Genomic DNA, 23,646 nt, shown 5'->3' with positions numbered 1-23,646 from the left:
CCATAAACTGAGCCTAGAGTTATGGAATCCCTACAGTGCAGAAGGTCATTCAGCCCATTGAGTCTGCATTGACCACAATCCCACCCAGGCCCGGTCCCCGTAACCTCATGTATTACCCTAGCTAGTTCCCCTGACACTAAGGAGCAATTTAGCATGGCCAGTCCACCTAACCTGCACATGTTTGGATTGAGGGGGAAAACTGGAGCACCTGGAAGAAACCCACACAGACATGGAAGAATGCGCAAACTCCCCACACAGCTATGACGCAGCAGTGCTAACCACTGCCACCATGCAGGAGGCCCCCCCAAATATTTTGCCTACTTGTCTTGTGTTAATGTTGGTTCCAAGTCTCTGCACAGAAGAGATGGTTTTTAATCTTTTATTTGATAGAAGCTCATGTATCACTGAGGTACTGAGTGTATGTTCCCTCAAGTAAATACTATCTTGATTTACAACTTTGTCATATTTGCATCCCTTTTGATGTAAAATCCTGTCTTATACCCAGTGTCAATGTTTTGCTTCACAGACGAATATTTGTATGTGAAATCAGGACTTATTGTCTCAAAGATTATTTTGCAGCCAAGTGCACTTGTGGCAAGACCAGTTTTTTTTTTGCTTTGCTCATGATCACTATCTTAACACTAGCTACTGTCATTTGTGTATTTCACACTTGACCTCAGCACAAATAATTATAGAGCAAGTAGTTACAGGGAAGGTGGGTTGGGGAGGGGAAAGGAACTGATTGCCATGCACTAGTTTGTGCAGTTGAAACAATTGGAGGTGATGGCATTATGCACTGTGCTCTATTCCTTGTTTCCATTGATGCATCTTAAAGTAGCTATGTTACTTCATACAACAAATTCTAAACGCATCTTTGGACTTTGTTTGAGTAGCCTCCTAAAAAAAAAATGCAGTAAATGAATATTTAAAATCGATCTTTGAACAAATTATCCCACAGATGCAACATTCATTGGGGAATCTGGTCAAGATTATGGGTAGACATTGACGGGAGCAAAGTTCATACTTTGAAGGTTTTTGAAATGAATGTAAAGGGAGAGGTATAGAAATAACCCCTCCCCTCAGAGCAGAACTCTGAGTAGTGGCAGAAATTACCCCATTCAGAACTATAGTTTACTAATTCTCTCAAACTTGGCATAAAATGACTTCTAAATTTGATCTTTCTTCCACCCAATGGTATCTACTGTTTAATGAGTTGAAACATTTACTTTGATCTATAGGGACATTTAAAAGATTCCTGGGATAGAATTAAATCAGAAAATTTGTTTTCTGGCTCAGAACTAGAGGCTCAATTAACAACTCTTGATCTGAAGTTGCTTAATTTGAATTGAAATTGTAAAAGAAAAATTTTTTTCCTAAAATTGCAATAAGGTAAGTAAATTTTACTTCATGACCAGGAGTAGATGACAGTTGATTTCCAGAATTCTAATGTGCGAGTGTGAATTGGATATGTGCTTGTTAATCTTGCAGCAAGAAAAGTTGCAGATTGAAACATTTATCCTGTTTTGCTGGCAAATGATAGGATGACTGCATATTTTATTTCAATATGTATTGGAACCTTTATCTAAATTAGCTTGAGTGCACAGTGGGCACTTCATGTGGAATTATTAAATATACACTTATTTGAATATGAGGTTCTTATCACAGAATATTGTCCACTTTTTATTTTTCAGTTTTTGGACATGCAGCCGTTGTATCATGTGGATTTGATTTGTCTTTTAGGGTTAATATTGTTTGATCTCTTGGCTCAACGCTCAGTTACTAAACTTATCATGCATATTGTATCAGCATTGGGCTGAGGTGGGTTTTTAACTTGGGTGTCATGGCAGTTTTTTTCAGTAGTTTAAGATCATTGCTGTTTGGCAACTTGAAAGGAGAAGGGTGAAAGTTTAGAGGAGGAAGAGAAAAATATTCAGATTTGTCATGTTAATTCATAATTCGGATGTAAATTCTACAAAGATTAACTTTGCTCTCTTTTTAACTAGACTGTGGACATCCATAAAGAAAAAGTGGCCCGTCGGGAGATAGGTATTCTGACTACCAACAAGAATACATCAAGAACTCATAAAATCATAGCACCAGCCAGTGTTGAGAGACCGGTCAGATACATTCGGAAACCCATAGACTACACAGTGTTGGATGATGTTGGTCATGGAGTGAAGGTAAAGTTTTCAAGATGAAATGATGCAGGATATTTCAGATTTGTAACTTTATTAAAATCTCAGGTTCTCATCCTGGTGAGTCTATGTGCACCCTTGGGATGATTTGTACAGTGAATGTTGAATTTGAAGGTCTGCTGTATATTTTGACTTTTTTAATGATCACTACAAATAGTATAGCTACATTATGTATATTCTTGTTATTGCAAAAATTCTAACAGATGTAGAAACCAGCGAACAAATTTGCTCTCTCCTGAAGGTACTTTAAGCTAAAAGTGTTTGTCACCCAATGCAAATGTCTTTTTCAAGAATTTGGGTTAAATTTAGGTCCAAACATGTCAGGTTAGGTGGGTTAGCCATGCAAAATTGTCCCTTAGTGTCCAATGATGTGTATTTGATTTATTATTGTCACATGTATTAGTATACAGTGGAAAAATATTGTTTTTGTGTGCTATACAGACAAAGCATACAGTACATAAAAGATAAAGAGAAGGTGCAGAATGTAGTGCTACAGTCAGAGCTAGGGTGTAGAGAAAGATCAACGTAATGTGAGGTAGGTCCATTCATGGTTGGTGTTAGATGGATTATTCTTGGTACATGCATGGGGTAGGACAGGGGGTTGGGGTGGGCTTGGGTAAGAGTGCAGAATCAATTGGCTGAATGGCCTCCTACTGCTTGTAGGGACTCTGGTTCAATTTTAGGAAACTATTTTAAGTAAGTTAGCTTTTGTTGAAATGTTAAAAGACATTTTGACTTTTTTATTCCAATATGAAATTCTGGTGGAAGGAGGGCATTTTTCAGCTAGCCTGTTGTAGCTTTTCATCTTTGTCTACATTTGTGGCACAATCCATTTGAAGGTTGATAAATCTTGGCTATAAATTTCACTTTTAAATGTTAGGTGCTTCACATTGGCCCAGGTTTATTATTACAAGGAGTTAATGTCGTGTGTCTTTTAAAATTATTTTTGTATCGAACATTATACTATATAATCAAGTATTTCTCTGTTCTGCAATAGTCTGATTTTTTTCTGCCACCTTTAGGCTTGGAGGGGTTTGTCAGATCAAATCATCAAATTACTTAAAAGCAAATTATTGTGGATGCTGATGCAAAAACAGAAAATGCTGGAAAATCTTAGCAAGTCTGACAGCATCTGTGGAGAGAGAATGCATCTGTGTCCAGACTCAAAGACTGCTGACATCTTCCAGCATTTTCTATTTTGAACAAATTAGGCATTTTTGGGTCTGATTTTACCATTTTCACTCAAGTCCTAGGCGGACGAGTCTGGGAGTGCTTCAGATCTGACTTTTAGACCTGTTGTCCGGCACCCCCGTATGCACTGTGCTGGAAAAAAAATCAACAATTCAGAATCGCGCTGCAGAAGCCTGCTGCTCCGATTGGAGCCTTCAGTTGCACATGCACAGTAAAACAAAAAAGGAAAATGCTCCCCTGCTGTGTCGCTTCCAGGCCTGTTTGTCTCTCTCCTGGCCCCCAAAGACATTACCCTACTCCCACAACATAACTGTTCCCTCCCTCCCTCCCTCCCTCTCGTTTTCCCTCCCTCCCTCTCGTTTTCCCTCCCTCCCTCTCGTTTTCCCTCCCTCCCTCTCGTCCTCCCTCCCTCCCCTCTCGTCCTCCCTCCCCTCTCGTCCTTCCTCCCTCCCCTCTCGTCCTTCCTCTGTCCGTCCTCCCTCCCCTCCCGTCCGTCCGTCCTCCCTCCCCTCCCGTCCGTCCGTCCTCCCTCCCCTCCCGTCCGTCCGTCCTCCCTCCCCTCCCGTCCGTCCGTCCTCCCTCCCCTCCCGTCCGTCCGTCCTCCCTCCCCTCCCGTCCGTCCGTCCTCCCTCCCCTCCCGTCCGTCCGTCCTCCCTCCCCTCCCGTCCGTCCGTCCTCCCTCCCCTCCCGTCCGTCCGTCCTCCCTCCCCTCCCGTCCGTCCGTCCTCCCTCCCCTCCCGTCCGTCCGTCCTCCCTCCCCTCCCGTCCGTCCGTCCTCCCTCCCCTCCCGTCCGTCCGTCCGTCCTCCCTCCCCTCCCGTCCGTCCGTCCGTCCTCCCTCCCCTCCCGTCCGTCCGTCCTCCCTCCCCTCCCGTCCGTCCGTCCTCCCTCCCCTCCCGTCCGTCCGTCCTCCCTCCCCTCCCGTCCGTCCGTCCTCCCTCCCCTCCCGTCCGTCCGTCCTCCCTCCCCTCCCGTCCGTCCGTCCTCCCTCCCCTCCCGTCCGTCCGTCCTCCCTCCCCTCCCGTCCGTCCGTCCTCCCTCCCCTCCCGTCCGTCCGTCCTCCCTCCCCTCCCGTCCGTCCGTCCTCCCTCCCCTCCCGTCCGTCCGTCCTCCCTCCCCTCCCGTCCGTCCGTCCTCCCTCCCCTCCCGTCCGTCCGTCCTCCCTCCCCTCCCGTCCGTCCGTCCTCCCTCCCCTCCCGTCCGTCCGTCCTCCCTCCCCTCCCGTCCGTCCGTCCTCCCTCCCCTCCCGTCCGTCCGTCCTCCCTCCCCTCCCGTCCGTCCGTCCTCCCTCCCCTCCCGTCCGTCCGTCCTCCCTCCCCTCCCGTCCGTCCGTCCTCCCTCCCCTCCCGTCCGTCCGTCCTCCCTCCCCTCCCGTCCGTCCGTCCTCCCTCCCCTCCCGTCCGTCCGTCCTCCCTCCCCTCCCGTCCGTCCGTCCTCCCTCCCCTCCCGTCCGTCCGTCCTCCCTCCCCTCCCGTCCGTCCGTCCTCCCTCCCCTCCCGTCCGTCCGTCCTCCCTCCCCTCCCGTCCGTCCGTCCTCCCTCCCCTCCCGTCCGTCCGTCCTCCCTCCCCTCCCGTCCGTCCGTCCTCCCTCCCCTCCCGTCCGTCCGTCCTCCCTCCCCTCCCGTCCGTCCGTCCTCCCTCCCCTCCCGTCCGTCCGTCCTCCCTCCCCTCCCGTCCGTCCGTCCTCCCTCCCCTCCCGTCCGTCCGTCCTCCCTCCCCTCCCGTCCGTCCGTCCTCCCTCCCCTCCCGTCCGTCCGTCCTCCCTCACCACCACCATCGATTGCATGGAGAGTGGCAGCTGAACCCACCACCACCACTTTGATTTGATTTATTATTGTCACATGTATTAGCATACAGTGAACAGTATTGTTTCTTCCGTGCTATACAGACGAAACATACTGTTCGTAAAGAAGGAAACGAGAGAATGTAGAATGTTGTGTTACAGTCATAGGTAGGGTATCTGAGTCAGAGCTGCCAGAAGCTCTGAGCTTACCACCTCAGAAGTTGGAGAGCCCGAATTGGACCTTTGCAGACCGTGTCTGTTTCCCTCCAAATCTGGACGGGTGAATGGGTGATAAAGGGGAACGTGCTGATAAGGTTGGACATCCAGCCCATTAAATCAATCCAAATGCATGCAAATACATTTAAATTGACATTGTGCCCATTTTGGGGTCCAGATGGCAGCCATTTTCAGTGATTGGTAAAGGGGGAATGGGCATGGAGATGATCACAGATCATGCTACTCGCTTTGCACCCAAAAATGGGCGCAACTTGGTCGTAAAATTTGTCCCGTATTGTGTTTTGAGGTCAAGTGTATGCCTGTAGGAAATGAGGGTTTGCTTGCACAGTTCATCCTTTCGGTGGAGTAGGAGGGAATTACCTAAATGTATCCTAAAATGATTACAGTAACTTACATATAAGCCTTTCATGTAAAAATATACCAAGGTGTTTCAAAGCACATCCTGTTATGGGAGCGTTGGAACAATCCGATGGAGGTGATAAACGGGAATGTTTCAGCAGCATGTGGGCTGAAGTGAGGTGTAGTTGCAAAATGTCAGAATTGAAAGAATTTGGAAGAGAATATGGGGTTGAAAATTTAATTCGGAGTAAAATAAGTTCCAAAAGAATTGGCTTCAAGCTGAGGCAATGCTTGGAGAAGATGGACAAAATCATTCTGTAAGGAGTTTGTAGTGGGATGGAAAATGATGGCAGTCTTCCTAGTATCTAACTGGAGAAAATTGACAATCACTCTGAGCTGGGTGTTTGACAAATCTGTATTGAGTGTGAAGAATTATTTCTGCTTATAGAAGCCCATAAGTTTGAGTTGTGTTTTAGTTGTAAATTGACCATGATCATGATGCTTTACATTTTCCTGTTGGTTTTTTAATTCATTTATGGGATACGAGTGTTGCTGGCTAAACCAGCATTTATTGCCTATTCCTAGTGGTGATGAGCTACCACCTTGAATTGCTGCAGTCCCTGAGGGGTTGGTTCACCCACAGTACTGTTAAGGAGGAAGTTCCAAGATTTTAGCCCAGCGACAGTGTGAAAGCTAATATATTTCCAAGTCAGAATGGTGAGTGACTTGGGCAGGGAACCTCCAGGTGTTGGTGGTAGTGGTTATGGGTTTGGAAGGTGCTTCCTTAGAAACCTTGGTGAGTTCCTGCACCACATCTTGTAGATGGTGTGCATGGTTGCCGCTGTTTGTCAGTAGTGGAGGAATTGAGGAACGGGTAGCAGTCAGATGGGCTGCTTTATCTTGGATGGTGTTGAGCTTCTTGTGTCATCGCAATAGAAGCTGTCAATCTGTGGCTTGGATTTTCATAAATTTGAACTGAAAGGGACTAAACTGATTTTCATTGAAATAAACATTATGCCAGTTGAATTTCCTGTTGTAAATGTAATTCCAAATTATGTAAATTAACTCATCATTCTCTTGAATGAGTCCAAATAATTAAATGTTTAACTGCAGTGAATTTGTTCACCAAATTCTTACAGGCTCAGTTTTAAAAAAGAGGAAATAACGGAACCATTTGCTTATTGAGCTAAGGGCTTCAATCCTGTAATCTGTCAAAATATACTTTAATTAAAAAATATTATTAATCACCTTTTGTTATGCAAAGTATCATTTGCCTAAATGGTATTGATTCCTAGCCAAGAAATTTTTATTGCTTTCATATGCCTTCATGCTTTGAACCTTGCAATCATAGAACATAGAACATAGAACATTACAGCGCAGAACAGGCCCTTCGGCCCACGATGTTGCGCCGACCAGTTTCAAAAACAATGACCCACTAGCCTATACCAATCCCTTTTCGTCCATAAACCTATCCAGAGATCTCTTAAACGCCCCCAAACTAGACGCATTTACAACTGCAGCAGGCAGGGCATTCCAATCCCTCACCACCTGCTGGGTAAAGAACCTACCCCTGACATCCGTCCTGTAGCTACCCCCCCTTAATTTAAAGCCATGCCCCCTCGTGCTAGCTTTCTCCATCCGAGGAAAAAGGCTATCACTATCCACCCTATCTAAACCTCTAATCATCTTATATGTTTCAATAAGATCCCCTCTTAGCCGCCTTCTTTCCAACGAAAACAACCCTAAATCCCTCAGTCTCTCCTCATAGGACCTCCCCACCATACCAGGCACCATCCTAGTAAACCTCCTCTGCACCCTCTCCAACGCCTCCACATCCTTCTTGTAATGCGGGGACCAGAACTGCACACAGTACTCCAAGTGCGGCCGCACTAGAGTAGTGTACAGTTGCAACATTACACTGCGACTCCTAAATTCAATCCCCCTACCAATAAACGCCAAGACACCGTACGCCTTCTTAACAACCTTATCTACTTGATTCCCAACTTTCAGGGATCTATGTACACACACACCTAGATCCCTCTGTTCATCCACACTATTCAAAGTCCTCCCGTTAGCCCTATACTCGACACATCTGTTGCTCCTACCAAAGTGAATTACCTCACACTTCTCCGCATTAAATTCCATCCGCCACCTCTCGGCCCAGCTCTGCAACCTATCTAAGTCTCCCTGCAGACTATGACACCCTTCCTCACAATCTACCACACCTCCAATTTTGGTGTCATCAGCAAATTTACTAATCCACCCAACTATACCCTCATCCAGATCATTAATAAAAATTACAAACAACAGTGGCCCCAAAACAGATCCCTGAGGTACACCACTCGTAACTGTACTCCATGATGAATATTTACCATCCACCACCACCCTCTGTCTCCTATCTGATAGCCAATTCCTGATCCAACTTCCTAGATTACCCACAATCCCATACATCTGCATTTTCTGCAGAAGCCTACCATGGTGAACCTTATCGAACGCCTTACTAAAATCCATGTATACCACGTCAACTGCCTTGCCCCCATCCACCTCTTTGGTCACCTTCTCAAAAAACTCAATAAGGTTAGTAAGGCACGACCTACCCGCTACAAAACCATGCTGACTATTTCTAATCAATTCATTACACTCCAAATAACTATAAATCCTATCCCTAATAATTTATTCTAAAACCTTGCCCACAACAGAAGTAAGGCTCACCGGTCTATAATTCCCGGCAAAGTCTCTGTTCCCCTTCTTAAACAATGGGACAACATTCGCTATCCTCCAATCCTCCGGGACTACACCAGAGACCAATGACGACCTGAAGATCTGAGCCAGAGGCTCTGCAATCACCTCTCTAGCCTCCCAGAGAATCCTAGGGTAGATCCCATCCGGACCAGGGGACTTATCTATTTTCAGCCCCTCAAGAATTTCCAGCACATCCCCTTTATCAACCGTAATAAATGACTTGCTTTTACAAACTCAAATGTCAATTTTTCTCATAAATGACTTGCTTTTACAAACTCAAATGTCAATTTTTCTCGTTCTATTTTTAGTTTGCAATAGAATCTGTTAATCAGCAGAAGACTGACTTCTCATTGCTTATTTATCATAGAATCGCTACAGTGCAGAAGGAGGCCATTCAGCCCATTTGAGTCTGCACAGATCATAATCCCACCCAGGCCCTATTCCCATAACCCCACACGTTTACCCTGCTAATCCCCTGACACTAAGGGTAATTTAACATAGCCAATCAACCTAACCTGCACGTCTTTGGACTGTGGGAGGAAACCTATGCAGCCATAGGGAAAATGTGCAAACTCCACACTGACCCAAGCTGGGAATCGTATCCGTGTCCCTGGCGTAGTGAGGCAACAGTGCTAACCATTGAGCCAACGTGCTGCTCCAATTTATCAAAATTGTCAGGTAGTTCGATAAGGAAATAGGATATTTATTGCACAGGATGCTATTTGGCCTATTGCATCTGTACGAGTTTTTCCTAAAGAATTTGAAAAAGCTGGTTCTTTTTCTCATCATAAATTTTGGAAGCAGAAGATACAAAACTATTTGTTCTTCCCCTTTAAAAGATGCTTTCCATGTTTTAATTGTTTTTTAAAATATTCTCATCTTGATTATCTTCAAGTGGTCAATTAGAAATAGAGCTTTCCACGAGTAGAATATCAATCCAGGGACTCCAAAATTAAAATTGAAAGGTGAGAAATTAAATCACGGATACATTTACACAAGGCAATGGCTACAATCATTTTTAAAAAATTTGATTTAAGAGTCAAGTTTCATGATAATGGCTCATAATTCAACTAGTCAGATGGGATGTAAGTTTTATTTTGGGATTGAGCAGAATTTTCATGTTTCCTCTACTTGTATTAATTATTGAAATCTTCCCATGACTGAACTGGATTTTATCTAATTTTTCTAAAATAAATAGAGAAATTATATATGCACTGGGTTTATTGGTACGATTGACAATTGAAATCAGTCATTTAAAAAGAGTTAAATATTTTGGAGTGCAAATGTGGGTCCATCCCAAATGGGGTCAGGAGAATTGATAATGTGTAAACAAATAATTTTTTGTCTGCCTTTACAGAGCAAAATGCAAAAAAAATCCCAGAAATTGTGGAGAATCAAGCAAGTGGAAGATAGTTTTTAAAGAAATTAATGGGCCTTGAGATAGATGAACTCCTTGAACCTGATGTTATATATTCAAAAATATTGAAGAAACGGCTGTAGAGATAATAGATACATTGATCATCTTTCAAAACTCTGTAGATCTGGAATGTTCATGAAGATTGGAAGTGGCTATTTAAAGAAAAAAAGAGAGAAAATGGGGAGCTAAAGACCTGGTTGTTTGGTATCAGTAGTAGGGAAAATGTTAGGACCTATAATAAAGAACATGATAACAGAATACTTAGAAAATAGTGATAGGTTTGGGTAGAGTCTACATGGATTTATGAAAGGGATGTTGTGTTTAAAAAAAAAACTTGGAGTCTTTTGAGGATATAACTGGCAGAATAGATGAGGGAGAATTGGTAGCTGTTGTGTGTTTGGGTTTTCAGAAACTTTTAATAAAATCTCAAGATATTGATTTTAAAAAAAGAGGAATTGGGGTAATGTACAGGCATGGATTGAGAACTGATTAACAGAGCAAAATGAATAAGTGGGTAATTCTCAGGTTGACAGGTTGTGGTTCGTGGGTATTGCAAGGATCAGTGCTTGGGCCCCAATCTGTATCAGTGATTTGGATATGGGGGTAAAATATATCTCGATTTGCAGAAGACGTGAAACGTAGAGCAAGTGGGAGTTTTGAGGAGGATGCACAGCTGGCTTCAAGGGAATTTGGAGAGGCTGAGCAAGCAGAATTAAAAAATTGGCAGATGGAATGTAGCATGGAGAAATTAGGTTATCCACTTTAGGTTGGAAGAACAAAAATCATTTTTCTCCAGTGGTGAGAGACTGTGAAATGTTGAATGTCAGAGACTTGGATGTCGTCTCACATGCATATACGGCAAGCAATTAAGACAACAAATGGTACCGCAGCCTTCATTACAAAAGGAGTTGAGTATAGGAATAACAATGGCTTACTGCAATTGCATGGAACCTTGTTGAGATCTCAGCAGGCATATTGAGAGTTTCTTTCCCCTTGCCTAAGGAAAGATGTACTTGCCATAGAGGGAGCGCAAAATTAATTCCTGGGATGGAGGGATTGTCCTGTATGGAAAGATTTAATAGACTGGGCCTTTATTCTCTGGAGACTAGAATGAGAGGTGATCTCATTCAACAGTTAGATGCAGGAAGGATGTTTTTCCCCTGGCTGGGGATACTATAACACACTTTCACCCCAACTACACCTTTACAAAAGCATACAAATTTATCGAGAGAATGCGTGTTGTATTGTGGTAGGTGTACAGTATAAACTAACAGGCGAACTGTAGTTAGGTTCACCACACTCAAAGAAAGTGACAGATGCCACTCCAAAGCCAATGCTATTGGTTTCTTATCAGCCACGCTTTTGGCGCTCATTACCCTATGAGCTAACCAGTCCTACGGAACTCTGCTTTGTTTTTCATGCAGGTGTTTCCAATTCACTGTTGAAGTTGGTGTGAATTTTTCTCCTAAAGGTATTTTCTCTTGGACATCTTCAGCAAGGATCCACCTCCAAAATTTTGATCTCTCCTTCCATTGTTCCCCTCCCCTGTGCCACCACATGATTTCAAGCTTTGCCCCCCTGCATCTCTCAGCCATCCCAACAGAACACCACTGTCCCATAGGCCTGTGGTATGGGGTCACCAACCTTTGGCCATTTCCTTGGATCATCTGGCTTCTTGCAAGCCTAATTTGTTTTATGTACCTGTACTTATAATTTGACTTACTGGGACCTTGTTCAGACTCTTGTTCTCATCTTGTGGTGTCATTGTCTTTCTGGAGCAACCTCCTGTCCCAGTCCTGGATCTTAGAAGTCTGTGATCTGCAGCCACCACTCATGTCTAGTTCTTCAATGCTTCCAGATGTAATGCAATGGCAAAGTTTTTTTTTTAGTGGGGGGTGTAAGGGTGGGATCACCTCCTCAGTTATTGATTATATTCAAGACTTGGATTGTCATATTTCTACAGATTAAGTGCAGGAAAATGGTGTTGAAGTAGAAGATTAGCTATGATCTCCTTAATGATGTGGGCTGGAAAAACTGGCTAACTTTTTCTGTTCTTGTTTTCTTAAAGCATTTAGAGGACTGTTCAAAATTCATGTTGGATTTTGTAATCATTGTATTAGTGCATCAAAATAAGGAAAGCTGCATTGTGCGTGTGTGATCCTATAATTGTTTTATTTCTAGGGTATTGAAACATTGGCACCCAGGTTGATAGGGTTGTTAAGGCGTACGATGTGTTAGCTTTTATTGGTAGAGGAATTGAGTTTTGGAGCTGCAACATGACCTCATGGCAAAACTCTGGTGCAGCTGCACTTGGAGTATTGTGTACAGTTCTGGTCGCTGCATTATAGGAAGGATGTGGAAGCATTGGAAAGGGTGCAGAGGAGATTTACCAGGATGTTGCCTGGTATGGAAGGAAAGGCTGAGGGACTTGAGGCTGTTTTTGTTAGCGAGAAGAAGGTTAAGAGGTGACTTAATAGAAGCATATAAAATGATCAGAGGATTAGGTAAGGTGGACAGTGAGAGCCCTTTTCCTCGGATGGGGATGGCTAGCACAAGGGGACATAGCTTTAAATTGAGGGGTGATAGATATAGGACAAATGTCAGAGGTAGGTTCTTTACTCAGAGTAGTAAGCGCATGGAATGCCCTGCTTGCAACAGTAGTGAACTCGCCAACATTAAGGATGTTTAAATGGTCATTGGATAAACATATGATATTGAATAGTGTAGGTTAGATGGGCTTTAGATTGGTTTCACAGGTCAGCGCAACATTGAGGGCTGAAGGGCCTGTACTGCACTGTTATATTCTATGTTCTATGAAACCTGTCTTGTATTTGTATTGTAGTACCTATTTTTATACAGTACTAGGAAGTTCATTCAGGGATGCATTTCTTTAATTCTGTACTTAACACTAGAGTTACTGCAAATTGGCAGGAATAGAAATGAGTGACTTCATTAAAGGGCACATTACTTACCAAAATTGTGAAGAGTATTTTTTGCATTTCAGGAAAAAAATGTTTCCCTTTTTTATTCACAAATGCAGGTTGCATGATCTTTTAGCTGTTGCCTGACCTGGGACATGCTGCATTAGCTACGAAACTGTTACACAGTACAGTAGATGTGGAATGTCCACATTCCCCTGTTTGCTTGGAAAGGTATTGAGTACTGCACTGACGTGAGGTGGCATGGTGGCAGTGGTTAGCACTGCTGCCTTATAGCGCCAAAGAGCCAGGTTTGATTCTGGCCTTGGGTGATTGTTTCATGTGGAGTTTAAGCGTTCTCCTCATGACTGCATGGGTTTCTTCCTGGTGCTCCAGTTTCTTCCCACAGTCCAAAGACATACAGGTTGGGTGGATTGCCATGCTAAATTGCCCCTTAGTGTCCAAAGATGTATAGGTTAGGGGGATTAGCCATTGTAAATCCATACAGTTAGAGATAGGGCAGATTGATGGGCTTGGGTAAGATGCTTTTTGGAGAGTTTGGTGCAGACTCAATGGACTGACTGGCCTCCTCCTGCACTGTAAGGGATCTCTGTACCTTGGCTAAATGGTTAGCTTGTTATTTGATTTTTACTTGCAGGATAATATACAGAAGCTGAAGGACAGCTAGTTATTGACAGTACAAATAAATAGCACCAGGATAGAGTTACCAAGATATTGGTATTTCAACTTTGCAACCAATGAAAAGAAAGACCTGTATTTGAATGATGCCTTTCTTGATCACCAGATATTTCAAAGTTCTGTTCCTGTTGTGAAAATTATGTATAATGCAAAATTCCTGTCCACTGCATGAAGATGACCTGACAACTAGACTGACTTGAAACTAAACAGGACTGTACTTCCGTGGCAGAAGTATGCCATCTGTATTGGGCTTTTAATTATCATCCATTCAAGAATGTCTATTAAGCCATACATTAGAGTAACTAATTTATCTGCTGCCCATCTGCAATTTTAATGTATCAAGAATTGCTCAGTCACTAAGAAAATCTCAATCTAATTAGTTTGAGTAGATGGAGCAGCATCTACAAGCATAGCTGGCTGATTCTCATTGAAAATATGAAAGAATTGGGCTAGTTAATGTATTTATTGACCCTGACAGCCAAAACAGCTCCTGAAATTTGTAGATTTTTAATTATTAAATATCAACATACTTATTTAGATATTGTTTTAACTGTGGCCTTTATAATGAAAGACACTGATTATAGTTATTTTTGTATATGAAATCTTGGAGCTTTACAAGTCCAAAGTCCAAGTTGGAAAGCTAAATCATAGCACTATCAGGTGGGTTGCCTTGAATCCCACTGTAATTTTTCATAGGCTACATCATTTATGTTGTGGTGAGTGGTCTGATTTGAGAGATTGCTGTTGCTTGTTGAGATATCCTCCAGTTTCCTTTGTGAGGAGGCATCATGTCCTTGCGTGGCAAGTATGAATCCCTGGAGACTACTACAAGAATGTAGGTTACAGTCAGATCAGCCAGGATCTTATTGAAGGTGGAACAGACTCTGGAGGGCTAAGTGACCTACTCCTGCTCCATGTTCATGTCGCTGATCAGATTTTTGAAGATTTCCATGTCAGCCCGAAGATTGCATTTGTCTTTTTCATCAAAACCAGCCTCACTCAAAGCATTCACAGAGCTCCAGAAAGGTTTGCATGATTTGAATTGTGTATTTAATGTGTTCTGTAAGTCTTTATAGGTTGGCTGTTCTGGGTTGGCTTCAATGCGGTAAGCTCATTCAGCATTTTTGCCTTCTGGGGCATGTGAAATAGAATATTAGACAGGACTGGGATCTGTTGTGCAATGTTGATTTCAGTGTAACACTGATTAACCACATTGATATGTTGAGAATAGTGTTCAAGCGTTCTGTGACTGAGTGTAATTGAGCTTAACTTTTAAACTTAACTATCCATTTTGGAGCTGCAGAAATTACTGTAAAGCTATTTTGAACCTTTCGAATAGTGAAAGCTGTAGGCAGTACAGTAATGAGATCACTTGAAGAATGCAAGGTTAGGGTAAAAATAGGTTTTCCAAGATAAAATGTCTGTGGTAAATTTCTAAAAGGATCAGATATTTAATTTGTTTAAGTGGTTTCATTCTTATCAACCACTCAGCATCCTTGGGTGATCTATTTATAACGGATGGAATCTCAACTTAAGGCCACCTTCATAGTTGGTTTGGACTAGCAATAAGAATAGATCATTAATGCCTCAAGGCCAGCCTACCTTTTCAAAAAAATCATAGCTGAGATGTATCTTAACAGCATCCATCTGCCTAGACTCATTCCTTTTCTGCTCTTGTTTTTGTGGAATTATGTAGTTATTCTTTTAATTTGACACAATTTTTAATTTCCTTTTGATCCTAGATAAGGTTGTTAAGAAGGCATACGGTGTCTGGGTGTTTATTGGTAGGGGGATTGAATTTAGGAGTCGCAGCGTTATGTTGCAACTGTACACAACTCTGGTGCGGCCGCACTTGGAGTACTGTGTGCTGTTCTGGTCCCCACATTACAGGAAGGACGTGGAGGCTTTGGAGAGGGTGCAGAGGAGGTTTACCAGGATGTTGCCTGGTATGGAGGGGAGGTCCTATGAGGAGAGGCTGAGGGATTTGGGGTTGTTTTTGCTGGAAAGAAGGCGGCTAAGAGGGGATCTTATTGAAACATATAAGATGATTAGAGGTTTAGATAGGGTGGATAGTGATAGCCTTTTTCCTCTGATGGAGAAATCTAGCACGAGGGGGCATGGCTTTAAATTAAGGGGGGGTAGTTATAGGACGGATGTCAGGGGTAGGTTCTTTACCCAGAGGGTGGTGAGGGATTGGAATGCCCTGCCTGCTGCAGTTGTAAATGCGCCTAGTTTGGGGGCGTTTAAGAGATCCGTGGATAGGTTTATGGATGAAAAGGGATTGGTTTAGGTTAGTGGGTCATTGTTTTGTAACTGGTCGGCAGAACATCGTGGGCCGAAGGGCCTGTTCTGCGCTGTTATGTTCTATGTTCTAGATCGTGTCCTTCTCTTGCCTTTCTTTTTCATTGGAATGTATGTTTTCTTCTGAGGGTTCTAAATATCTCCTAAATGTCTGCAACTGAACACTAATTATCGATTTCTTAACCTAATTTTCTAATTCATTTTTGTTCACTGTTTTTATGCCCTCATAATAGTCCTTATTTATGTTTATTACATTGGTTTTGAATCCATTCCTTTCTTTCTCAAACTGAACACGAAATTCAGTCATGACCTCTAATCTAGGGGCACCTTCACCATGAAGTTAATTGATCCTGTCTCATTGCATGTTATCAAATTTAGTTTAGCTTGCTTCTGTTTGGTGCTAGAAACTCCTGAAAACTTATGAGCTCCTCATGCCGATCTGATTCATCCAATTTATACATCGAGTCACCTTAGATCAGAATTGGGGTTGAGTCTCATTTTCAATTGTAATGTAGTCCAGAAGTTTGTGATGTCAGTGATGTGGGTTCAATTCCTGTACTGGCTAAGGTTATTCATAAAGTTCTACCTTCTCAAACTTGCCCCTTGCCTGAGTCAAAATCACCACTCAGCTCCCCCTCGAAGAGGAGAGCAGTTTATGGTCATCAGGGACTTTGGCAACTTTACTGTTACCTAGCCCAACACAATGGTATTTTGTTGTTCTTGTGGGGATAAAGAATAGGTTGCAACAGAGGATTCCATTTAAGTTCTGATCAGTATTTCAGAATGCTGTTTAATGCTTCTTGGAACATTGTGTTAAAATGGTGTATTCTGTGAAATTATTTTCTTAACAAAAATCAACCTCTTGCTGGATACAATTCAATGTTAGGGATATTTGAGGTAACTGAGGAAGATATTCACCTATTGGGATTCTAGTGCAGATCAAAACCAAGTCCTGAAAGAATTCAGTCAACAAAGTTACATTTAGTGTACATTGAGAGTTGTGGCCACCAGTGATCACTGAAGTGTATAATCTATTGCTGTTTTAGTTTATATATAAAAAAATGCAAACCAGAGCTGTAAAGATAAAGGAACCATCTCCTATGTCCACACATTCCTTGGTATTATTTACAGAAAGAGCATTTTGCCCTCAATGCCTTCACCATTGGTGGTAAAGATGAAGGGCGATGGCCCTAACATCAAGTCGTCTTGTACTGGTGACTGTCCCTCATGCAGAATACCTATCGTTAATTGCCTTCTGCACGTGCAAGTATCTATTTTTTAACCTCATTTTCTAATTCACTTTGGTTGTGCTGTTTTTATGCCCTCATAATTGTCCTTATTTAAGTTTAACACACTTTTCAAATGTTGTTTAGAAGCTTTCCGTATAATTTATCTCTTTATAAAATCTAGATTTACCATCAAGCTTCTACTTTTGTATCTTTAACTTCAGTCAAGTTGACACGTGAACTTTTTCTTTTACAAGTCATTTTTCCATTGCAAGGTTTCCTAATAACTTATCTTTTTGAGAAGATATCTCAGACCATCTCTAATTATCTAATTTAAGGTGCCTATATCTGGTGTTATGCTATTCATGTTCTCAGCACGTTTATTCTGCTTCATGGCCAATTAATTACTTTCGCTAGGGTAAATGGCAGCCATCTTGTACCAGTAGTATTTTAAAAACAACAAAATATGGATCAGTTTCTCTTCAGAAAAGTATCATTTTATATCCGTCTGAGCAACCAGGCTTTTGGTTTTCTGTTACACATGCAGGTTGCCACTTCAGATAATATAGCATCATTTCATTGCAGTACTGATAGTTCAGAGCATCTTCACCAGTGAATTGGAACTTGTGTGTCTGGCCGAGTGTGGCGATATAATTTGTCAGGAGTTAGCTCACTGACCATCCAAAATTAGCCTTTCACCTTGACTCTGATACCTACAGAGGTTACTACCATTTTAAAAGCAACATTAGTTTATATGAATCGCTTTCAATTTTCAGTATTAACCGACAAATGTAGGGAGTATGGATAACCCGAGGAGGGGAAGCAATGCTATAATTAAGAAAGCCCACCGATGCCTCAACTTTCTCAGGAAGCTAGGGAAATTTGGCATCTGCGCAGTGGTTCTCACTAATTTTCACAGACGCACCAGAGAAACTTGGTACGGCTCCTGCTCTGACCAAGACTGCAATAAACTACAAAGGGTCATGAATATAGACCAGTCCATTGTGTTAACCAGCCTCCCATTGATTGACTCTGGCTACACTTCCTACTGCCTCAGAAAAGCAGCCAGCATGATTATAGGCTCCAAGCATCCCGGGCATATTCTCTTCCATCATCTTCGATAAGGAAAAAGGTACAGAAGTCTGAGATCATGTTCCACCCAACTTGAACAGCTTCTTTGCTGCCATTCATTTCTTGAATGGGTCAACCTTGTATTAAACTGATCTTTTTCTACATCCTAGCTATGACTGTTATAAATTCTGCGTCGTCTCGTTCCCTTCTATGTACTCTTATGAAAGGTATACTTTGTATAGCACGCAAGAAACAATCCTTTCCACTGAATAACAATGCATGTGACAATACTTCAAAAGGAAGTAGAAAACCACTGACCACAGAAATCATACAGTTGCTCTCCATGTTCCATTGTATTCAGATTTATCACTCAAGCTCCAGGATTTTGACCTTCACAATTGTTGGGTCAAAATCCTGGAATTCCTCCCTTATGGGCGTTACAGGTGAACCCATAGAACATGAACTGCAGCGATTCAAAGAAGGCAGCTCACCACCACTGTCTCAAGGGCAACTAGGGATGGGCAGTAAATACTGGCCAGCCCGTATCCCAAAGAATGAGTTTAAAAAAAAGCTGAAAACTACACACTTATGGTGATTGTTGTAGAGAAAAGTATCTTGCAATGCATTTGTTTTCAGAAGTTCAGTTTTGAAAGATTTTCAAACAGAACAACTGTATTGGGGCAGAACTTATTTCTGCCTTTTTATTTGAAACAGACTATCCTATTAATGATAGGCAAGTGTTAAAGCAACAGTCCTAACTTTAGGCCTTGTCGTCAGAGGTGCAATGTCTCAAATCGGGCATAAGAAGACTAGACATTTTTATAAGCTGCTATGCATCAGTTTTAATTGAATAGATAAAATAACTCATCAGGGCAATTGGGTTCGGTGCTGTATTGGTTTGATGTTTATGCCAGAGTAGTCTTCAGCTTCTCTCATGACTCTCTACCTGTATTTCAAGTTGCCCCCACCTGACTTGATTTGGCCTTGTCTTCCATTAATTGAATTGAGGTTCTGAATTTTTTCCAAACTCAAATTGGTAAGTTTTGATATCCAGCATGGGCTTAGTGACGAGAGAGTGCCTCAAAAGCAACAATCTGTAGCTTGAACCTCAAGTCAGTAGTGAAAGGGAGCAATTTACTTCTGGCAACAGAAGGTTAATGCTCCCCTCTTGCCGCCTTCAACCTGGCTAAAATAAAAAAATTAAGATCCAACTTTTTTTTTGTTCATGGTATATTGGTTTTGGTAAGGCCAATATTCAAAGCCCCAACTTGAACCACTGCAGCCCATCTGGTTAGGTACACCTACAGTGCTGTTGGGAAGAGTTCAGCATTTTGACCCTGCAACAGTGAAGGATTGACTTCAGCCCCATTTCTTTTGAATTGTTTTCTCTCTGGCTATGTTCTATCAAAATTATTTTGCATGAAGGTTGGTCACCAGTGGAGTGCCCCAGGGACCTGTTCTGGGACCCTTGCTGTTTGTGATTTTATTTTTAATATAAATGACCTGGATGAGGAAGTGGAGGGATGGGTTGGTAAGTTTGCCGATGACACCAAGGTTGGAGGTGTTTTGGATAGTTTGGAGGAATGTCAGAAGTTGCAGATGACAAATAGGATGCAAGATTGGACGGAGAAGTGGCAGATGGACTTCAACCTGGATAAATGTGTAGTGGTCCATTTTGGCAGGTCTGATGGGATGAAGGAATATAATTTTAACTTAGCAGCAGTGTGGAAGATCAGAAGGATCTTGGGGTCCAGGTTCATAAAACACTCAAATTGGCTTCGCAGGTAGAGGATGTGGTAAAGAAGGCATATGGTGTACTGGCCTTCATCAATCGAGGGATTGAGTTTAGGAGTCGGGAGATAATGCTGTCAGATCCCACTTGGAGTACTGTGCTCAGTTCTGGTCACCTCATTACAAGAAGGATGTGGAAGCCATTGAAAGGGTACAGACGAGATTTACAAGGATGTTGCCTGGATTGGGTGGCATGCTTTATGAGGATAGGTTGAGAGAGCTTGGTCTTTTCTCCTTGGAGAGATGAAGGATGAGAGGTGACTTGATAGAGGTGTATAATATGTTGAGAGGTATTGAATGGGTGGATTCTGAGGCTTTTTCCCAGGGCTGAAATGGCTGCCGCAAGAGGACACAGGTTTAAGGTGCTGGGGAGTAGATACAGATGAGATGTCAGGGGTAAGTTTTTCACTCAGAGGGTGGTGGGTGAGTGGAAATGGCTGCTGTCAGTGGTGGTGGAGGCAAATTCAGTAGGGTCTTTTAAGAGACTTCTGGATGAGTACGTGGGACTTAATAGGATTGAGAGTTATAGGTACGCCTAGTGGGTAGAGATGATCAGCGCAACTTGTGGGCCGAAAGGCCTGTTTGTGCTGTAGATTTTCTGATTCTATGATTTCACTAGCCTGTTATTTTGCTTTGCTAATTTGCCTTAAGTGCAACTTACAATGTCTTGGTGCTACCTTTGATGTCATTATTAAAATAGATGATCTGCTTATCGCCATTAAATTTTGTTTATCTACAAAATAGAACGGATACTGAGAATGTATTTTGAACTACAGATGTTAGTATGAATTGCTTAAGTGTTCACTGCAGCTGCTTTTGATGGGGTTCAACTGAAACTTGAACAATTGTTTGATTGGACTTGCATGGCCCTAGCCTTTTAACTTGTTTCCTGATGTGACATTTGACATCACCCATTATGTAACTGAGAAAGGAAATTCGGAGATGAAATCTGTCTCTGCCTCTGATTGTTGTTAAAACTGTCTAATTGCAATGGCATACAAACTAATGGCCTGAATTTGGATCAGGAATCGGTTAGCAGACATGTGTTGCACCCATCCTTTTGATAGAGAATCAAGAATGGTGCATATGGAAAATCTTTGCATATACTGTTAATTATGGGATGCTGAATCAAGTTGTATCTGATTTCTGTTAACTTCTGTTATTCAGTACAGTGGACCTCATTCATTCTCCATAATGGAGATTTCTTGTTAGATAAAAGAAATTGGTTGATGGCGGTTCCATTGGAATTAGAATGCTTTATCAGCTCTTCCAAGAAGTCTCATGTCTAAGGTTTATTTATTATTACCACAAGTAGGCTTTCATTAATACTGCAATGAAATTGTGAAAATCCCCTAGTCGTCACACTCCAGTGCCTGTTTGAGCACACTGAGGGAGAATTTTGCATGGCCAATGTGCCTAACCATCTAGTCTTTTGGACTGTGGGAGGAAACCGGAGCCCCTTGAAGAAACCCACGTAGAGATGGAGAGAATGTGTAGACTCTGCACAGACAGAGATCCAAGGCTGGAATTGAACCTGGGTCCCTGGTGCTGTGAGGCATAAGAACATAAGAAGTAGGAGCAGGAGTAGGCCATCTAGCCCTTCGAGCCTGCCCCGCCATTCAAAAAGATCATGGCTGATCTGTCGCTGCTCAGTTCCACTTTCCCGCCCTCTCCCCATAACCCTTAATCCCCTCTCTTATCAAAAACCCATCAACCCGCGTCTTAAAAATATTTAGCGAGGCAGCCTCCACCACTTCAACGGGCAGAGAATTCCAGAGATTCACCACCCTTTGAAGAAGTTCCTCCTCAACTCCGTTCTAAACCGCCCCCCTTTTATCTTGAGGCTGTGCCCCCTAGTCCTACTGTCTTTTTTGAGCGGGAAGAGTCTCTCCACCTCTATCCTATCCATCCCATTCATCATCTTATACGTCTCAATGAGATCTCCCCTCATTCTTCTAAACTCTAACGAGTACAAGCCCAGTTTATTCAGCCTCTCCTCATAGCTCAACCCCCTCAACTCCGGTATCAGCCTAGTAAACCTCCTCTGCACTCCCTCCAAGGCCAAAATATCTTTGCGCAGGTGCGGCGCCCAAAACTGCACACAGTACTCCAGCTGCGGCCTCACCAATGCCCTATACAGCTGCAGCAAGACCTCCCTACTTTTATATTCAATCCCCCTCGTTATGAAGGCCAGCATCCCATTCGCCTTCCTGACCACCTGCTGCACCTGCAAGCTGGGTTTTTGCGACTCATGCACAAGGACCCCGAGGTCCCTCTGCACCGTCGCCTGCTGCAGTTTTTCGCCCCGTAAGTAATAGTCCTTCCTACCATTCTTCCTACCAAAGTGGACCACCTCACACTTGCCAACATTAAATTTCATTTGCCATTTCCTGGCCCATTCGCCCAGCCTATCTAGATCCTTCTGCAAACTCTCCACACCCTCCGCACAATTTGCCGTTCCCCCAATCTTGGTGTCATCAGCAAATTTCGACACCCTACACTCGGTTCCCTCCTCCAGATCATCTATATAAATGGTAAAAAGCTGAGGCCCCAGCACCGACCCCTGGGGCACTCCACTAGTCACCACCCGCCAATCTGAATAGCACCCGTTGACCCCCACTCTCTGCCTCCTATTTGACAACCAATCCTCTATCCACGCTAACACCCTACCCCCAACTCCATGTCCCTCGACCTTCTGCAATAACCTCTTGTGAGGTACTTTGTCAAATGCCTTCTGAAAATCTAGAAAGACCACATCCACCGGCTCTCCTCTGTCCACCGCCCTAGACACATCCTCATAGAACTCCAGTAAATTTGTCAGACATGACTTCCCTTTAATGAAACCGTGCTGCGTCTGCTCTATCAAGCAATTCCCTTCAAGATGCCTCGCAATTTCCTCCTTAATGACAGATTCTAACATTTTACCTACCATAGACGTTAAACTAACCGGCCTATAATTCCCCGCCTTTTGCCTGGCACCCTTCTTAAACAACGGTGTAACATTAGCCGTTTTCCAATCATCCGGCACTTCCCCGGAATCCAGCGACGTCTGGAAAATAACCACCAAGGCATCCACTATCACCTCCGCCATTTCTTTCAGAACCCTCGGATGCATTCCATCCGGTCCTGGGGACTTGTCCACAATCAGCCCCTCCAGTCTGTCGAGCACCGCCTCTCTAGTAACAGTAATGTCATTTAAGACCCTCCAGTCCTACCACCTTTCCATCGCTAACACTCGGCAAATTATTCATGTCCTCCTCCGTGAAGACAGAAACAAAAAAGTTATTCAATACCTTAGCCATATCCCCATCCCCTACCACTAGGTCCCCTTTCTCATCCTCTAAAGGACCAACATTCACCCTAGCCAGCCTCTTCCTTTTTATATATTTATAAAAACTCTTGCTATCCTTTTTTATATTAAGCGCTAGCCCAGCTTCATAGTTTCTCCTACCCTTCTTTATCAACTTCTTTGTCAATCTTTGACATTTAAACCTCTCCCAATCCTCTTCTCGCCCACTACTCTTAGCTACTCTAAATTCCTCCGCTTTTAACACTTTCCTTCACCTCCTTCGTTATCCACGGCTTATTACCTCTCCTCCTACTATCCTTTTTGACCATCGGAATAAATTTCCGCTGAGCACCAAGAAAGATCTCCTTAAAGATCCTCCACTGCTCCTCAACAGACCCTCCCTCCAACGCGCTCCCCCAGTCCACATTCGCCAATTCTTCTCTCATCC

At 43.0% G+C, this 23,646-nt stretch overlaps 1 protein-coding gene across 6 annotated transcripts in view; it reads left to right on the top strand.

Moving 5' to 3' along the window:
- The window catches only part of abi1a (abl-interactor 1a), a 110,108-nt gene that overhangs the window by 51,647 nt on the left and 34,815 nt on the right, over window positions 1-23,646 (top strand). For all 6 annotated transcript variants that reach the window (XM_080211544.1, XM_080211536.1, XM_080211565.1 and 3 more), the window contains exon 3: window positions 2,004-2,180. In XM_080211544.1, the coding sequence (XP_080067670.1) occupies window positions 2,004-2,180 (177 nt within the window). The remainder of the gene's footprint in view (window positions 1-2,003; window positions 2,181-23,646) is intronic.

Source organism: Carcharhinus amblyrhynchos, chromosome 2 (genome assembly GCF_965287045.1).
Source record: "Carcharhinus amblyrhynchos chromosome 2, sCarAmb.v2.hapA, whole genome shotgun sequence".
NCBI classification, from domain to species: Eukaryota; Metazoa; Chordata; class Chondrichthyes; order Carcharhiniformes; family Carcharhinidae; genus Carcharhinus; species Carcharhinus amblyrhynchos.
Note: the sequence above shows the minus strand (reverse complement) of the source record. Positions and strands in the feature narration are given on the sequence as shown.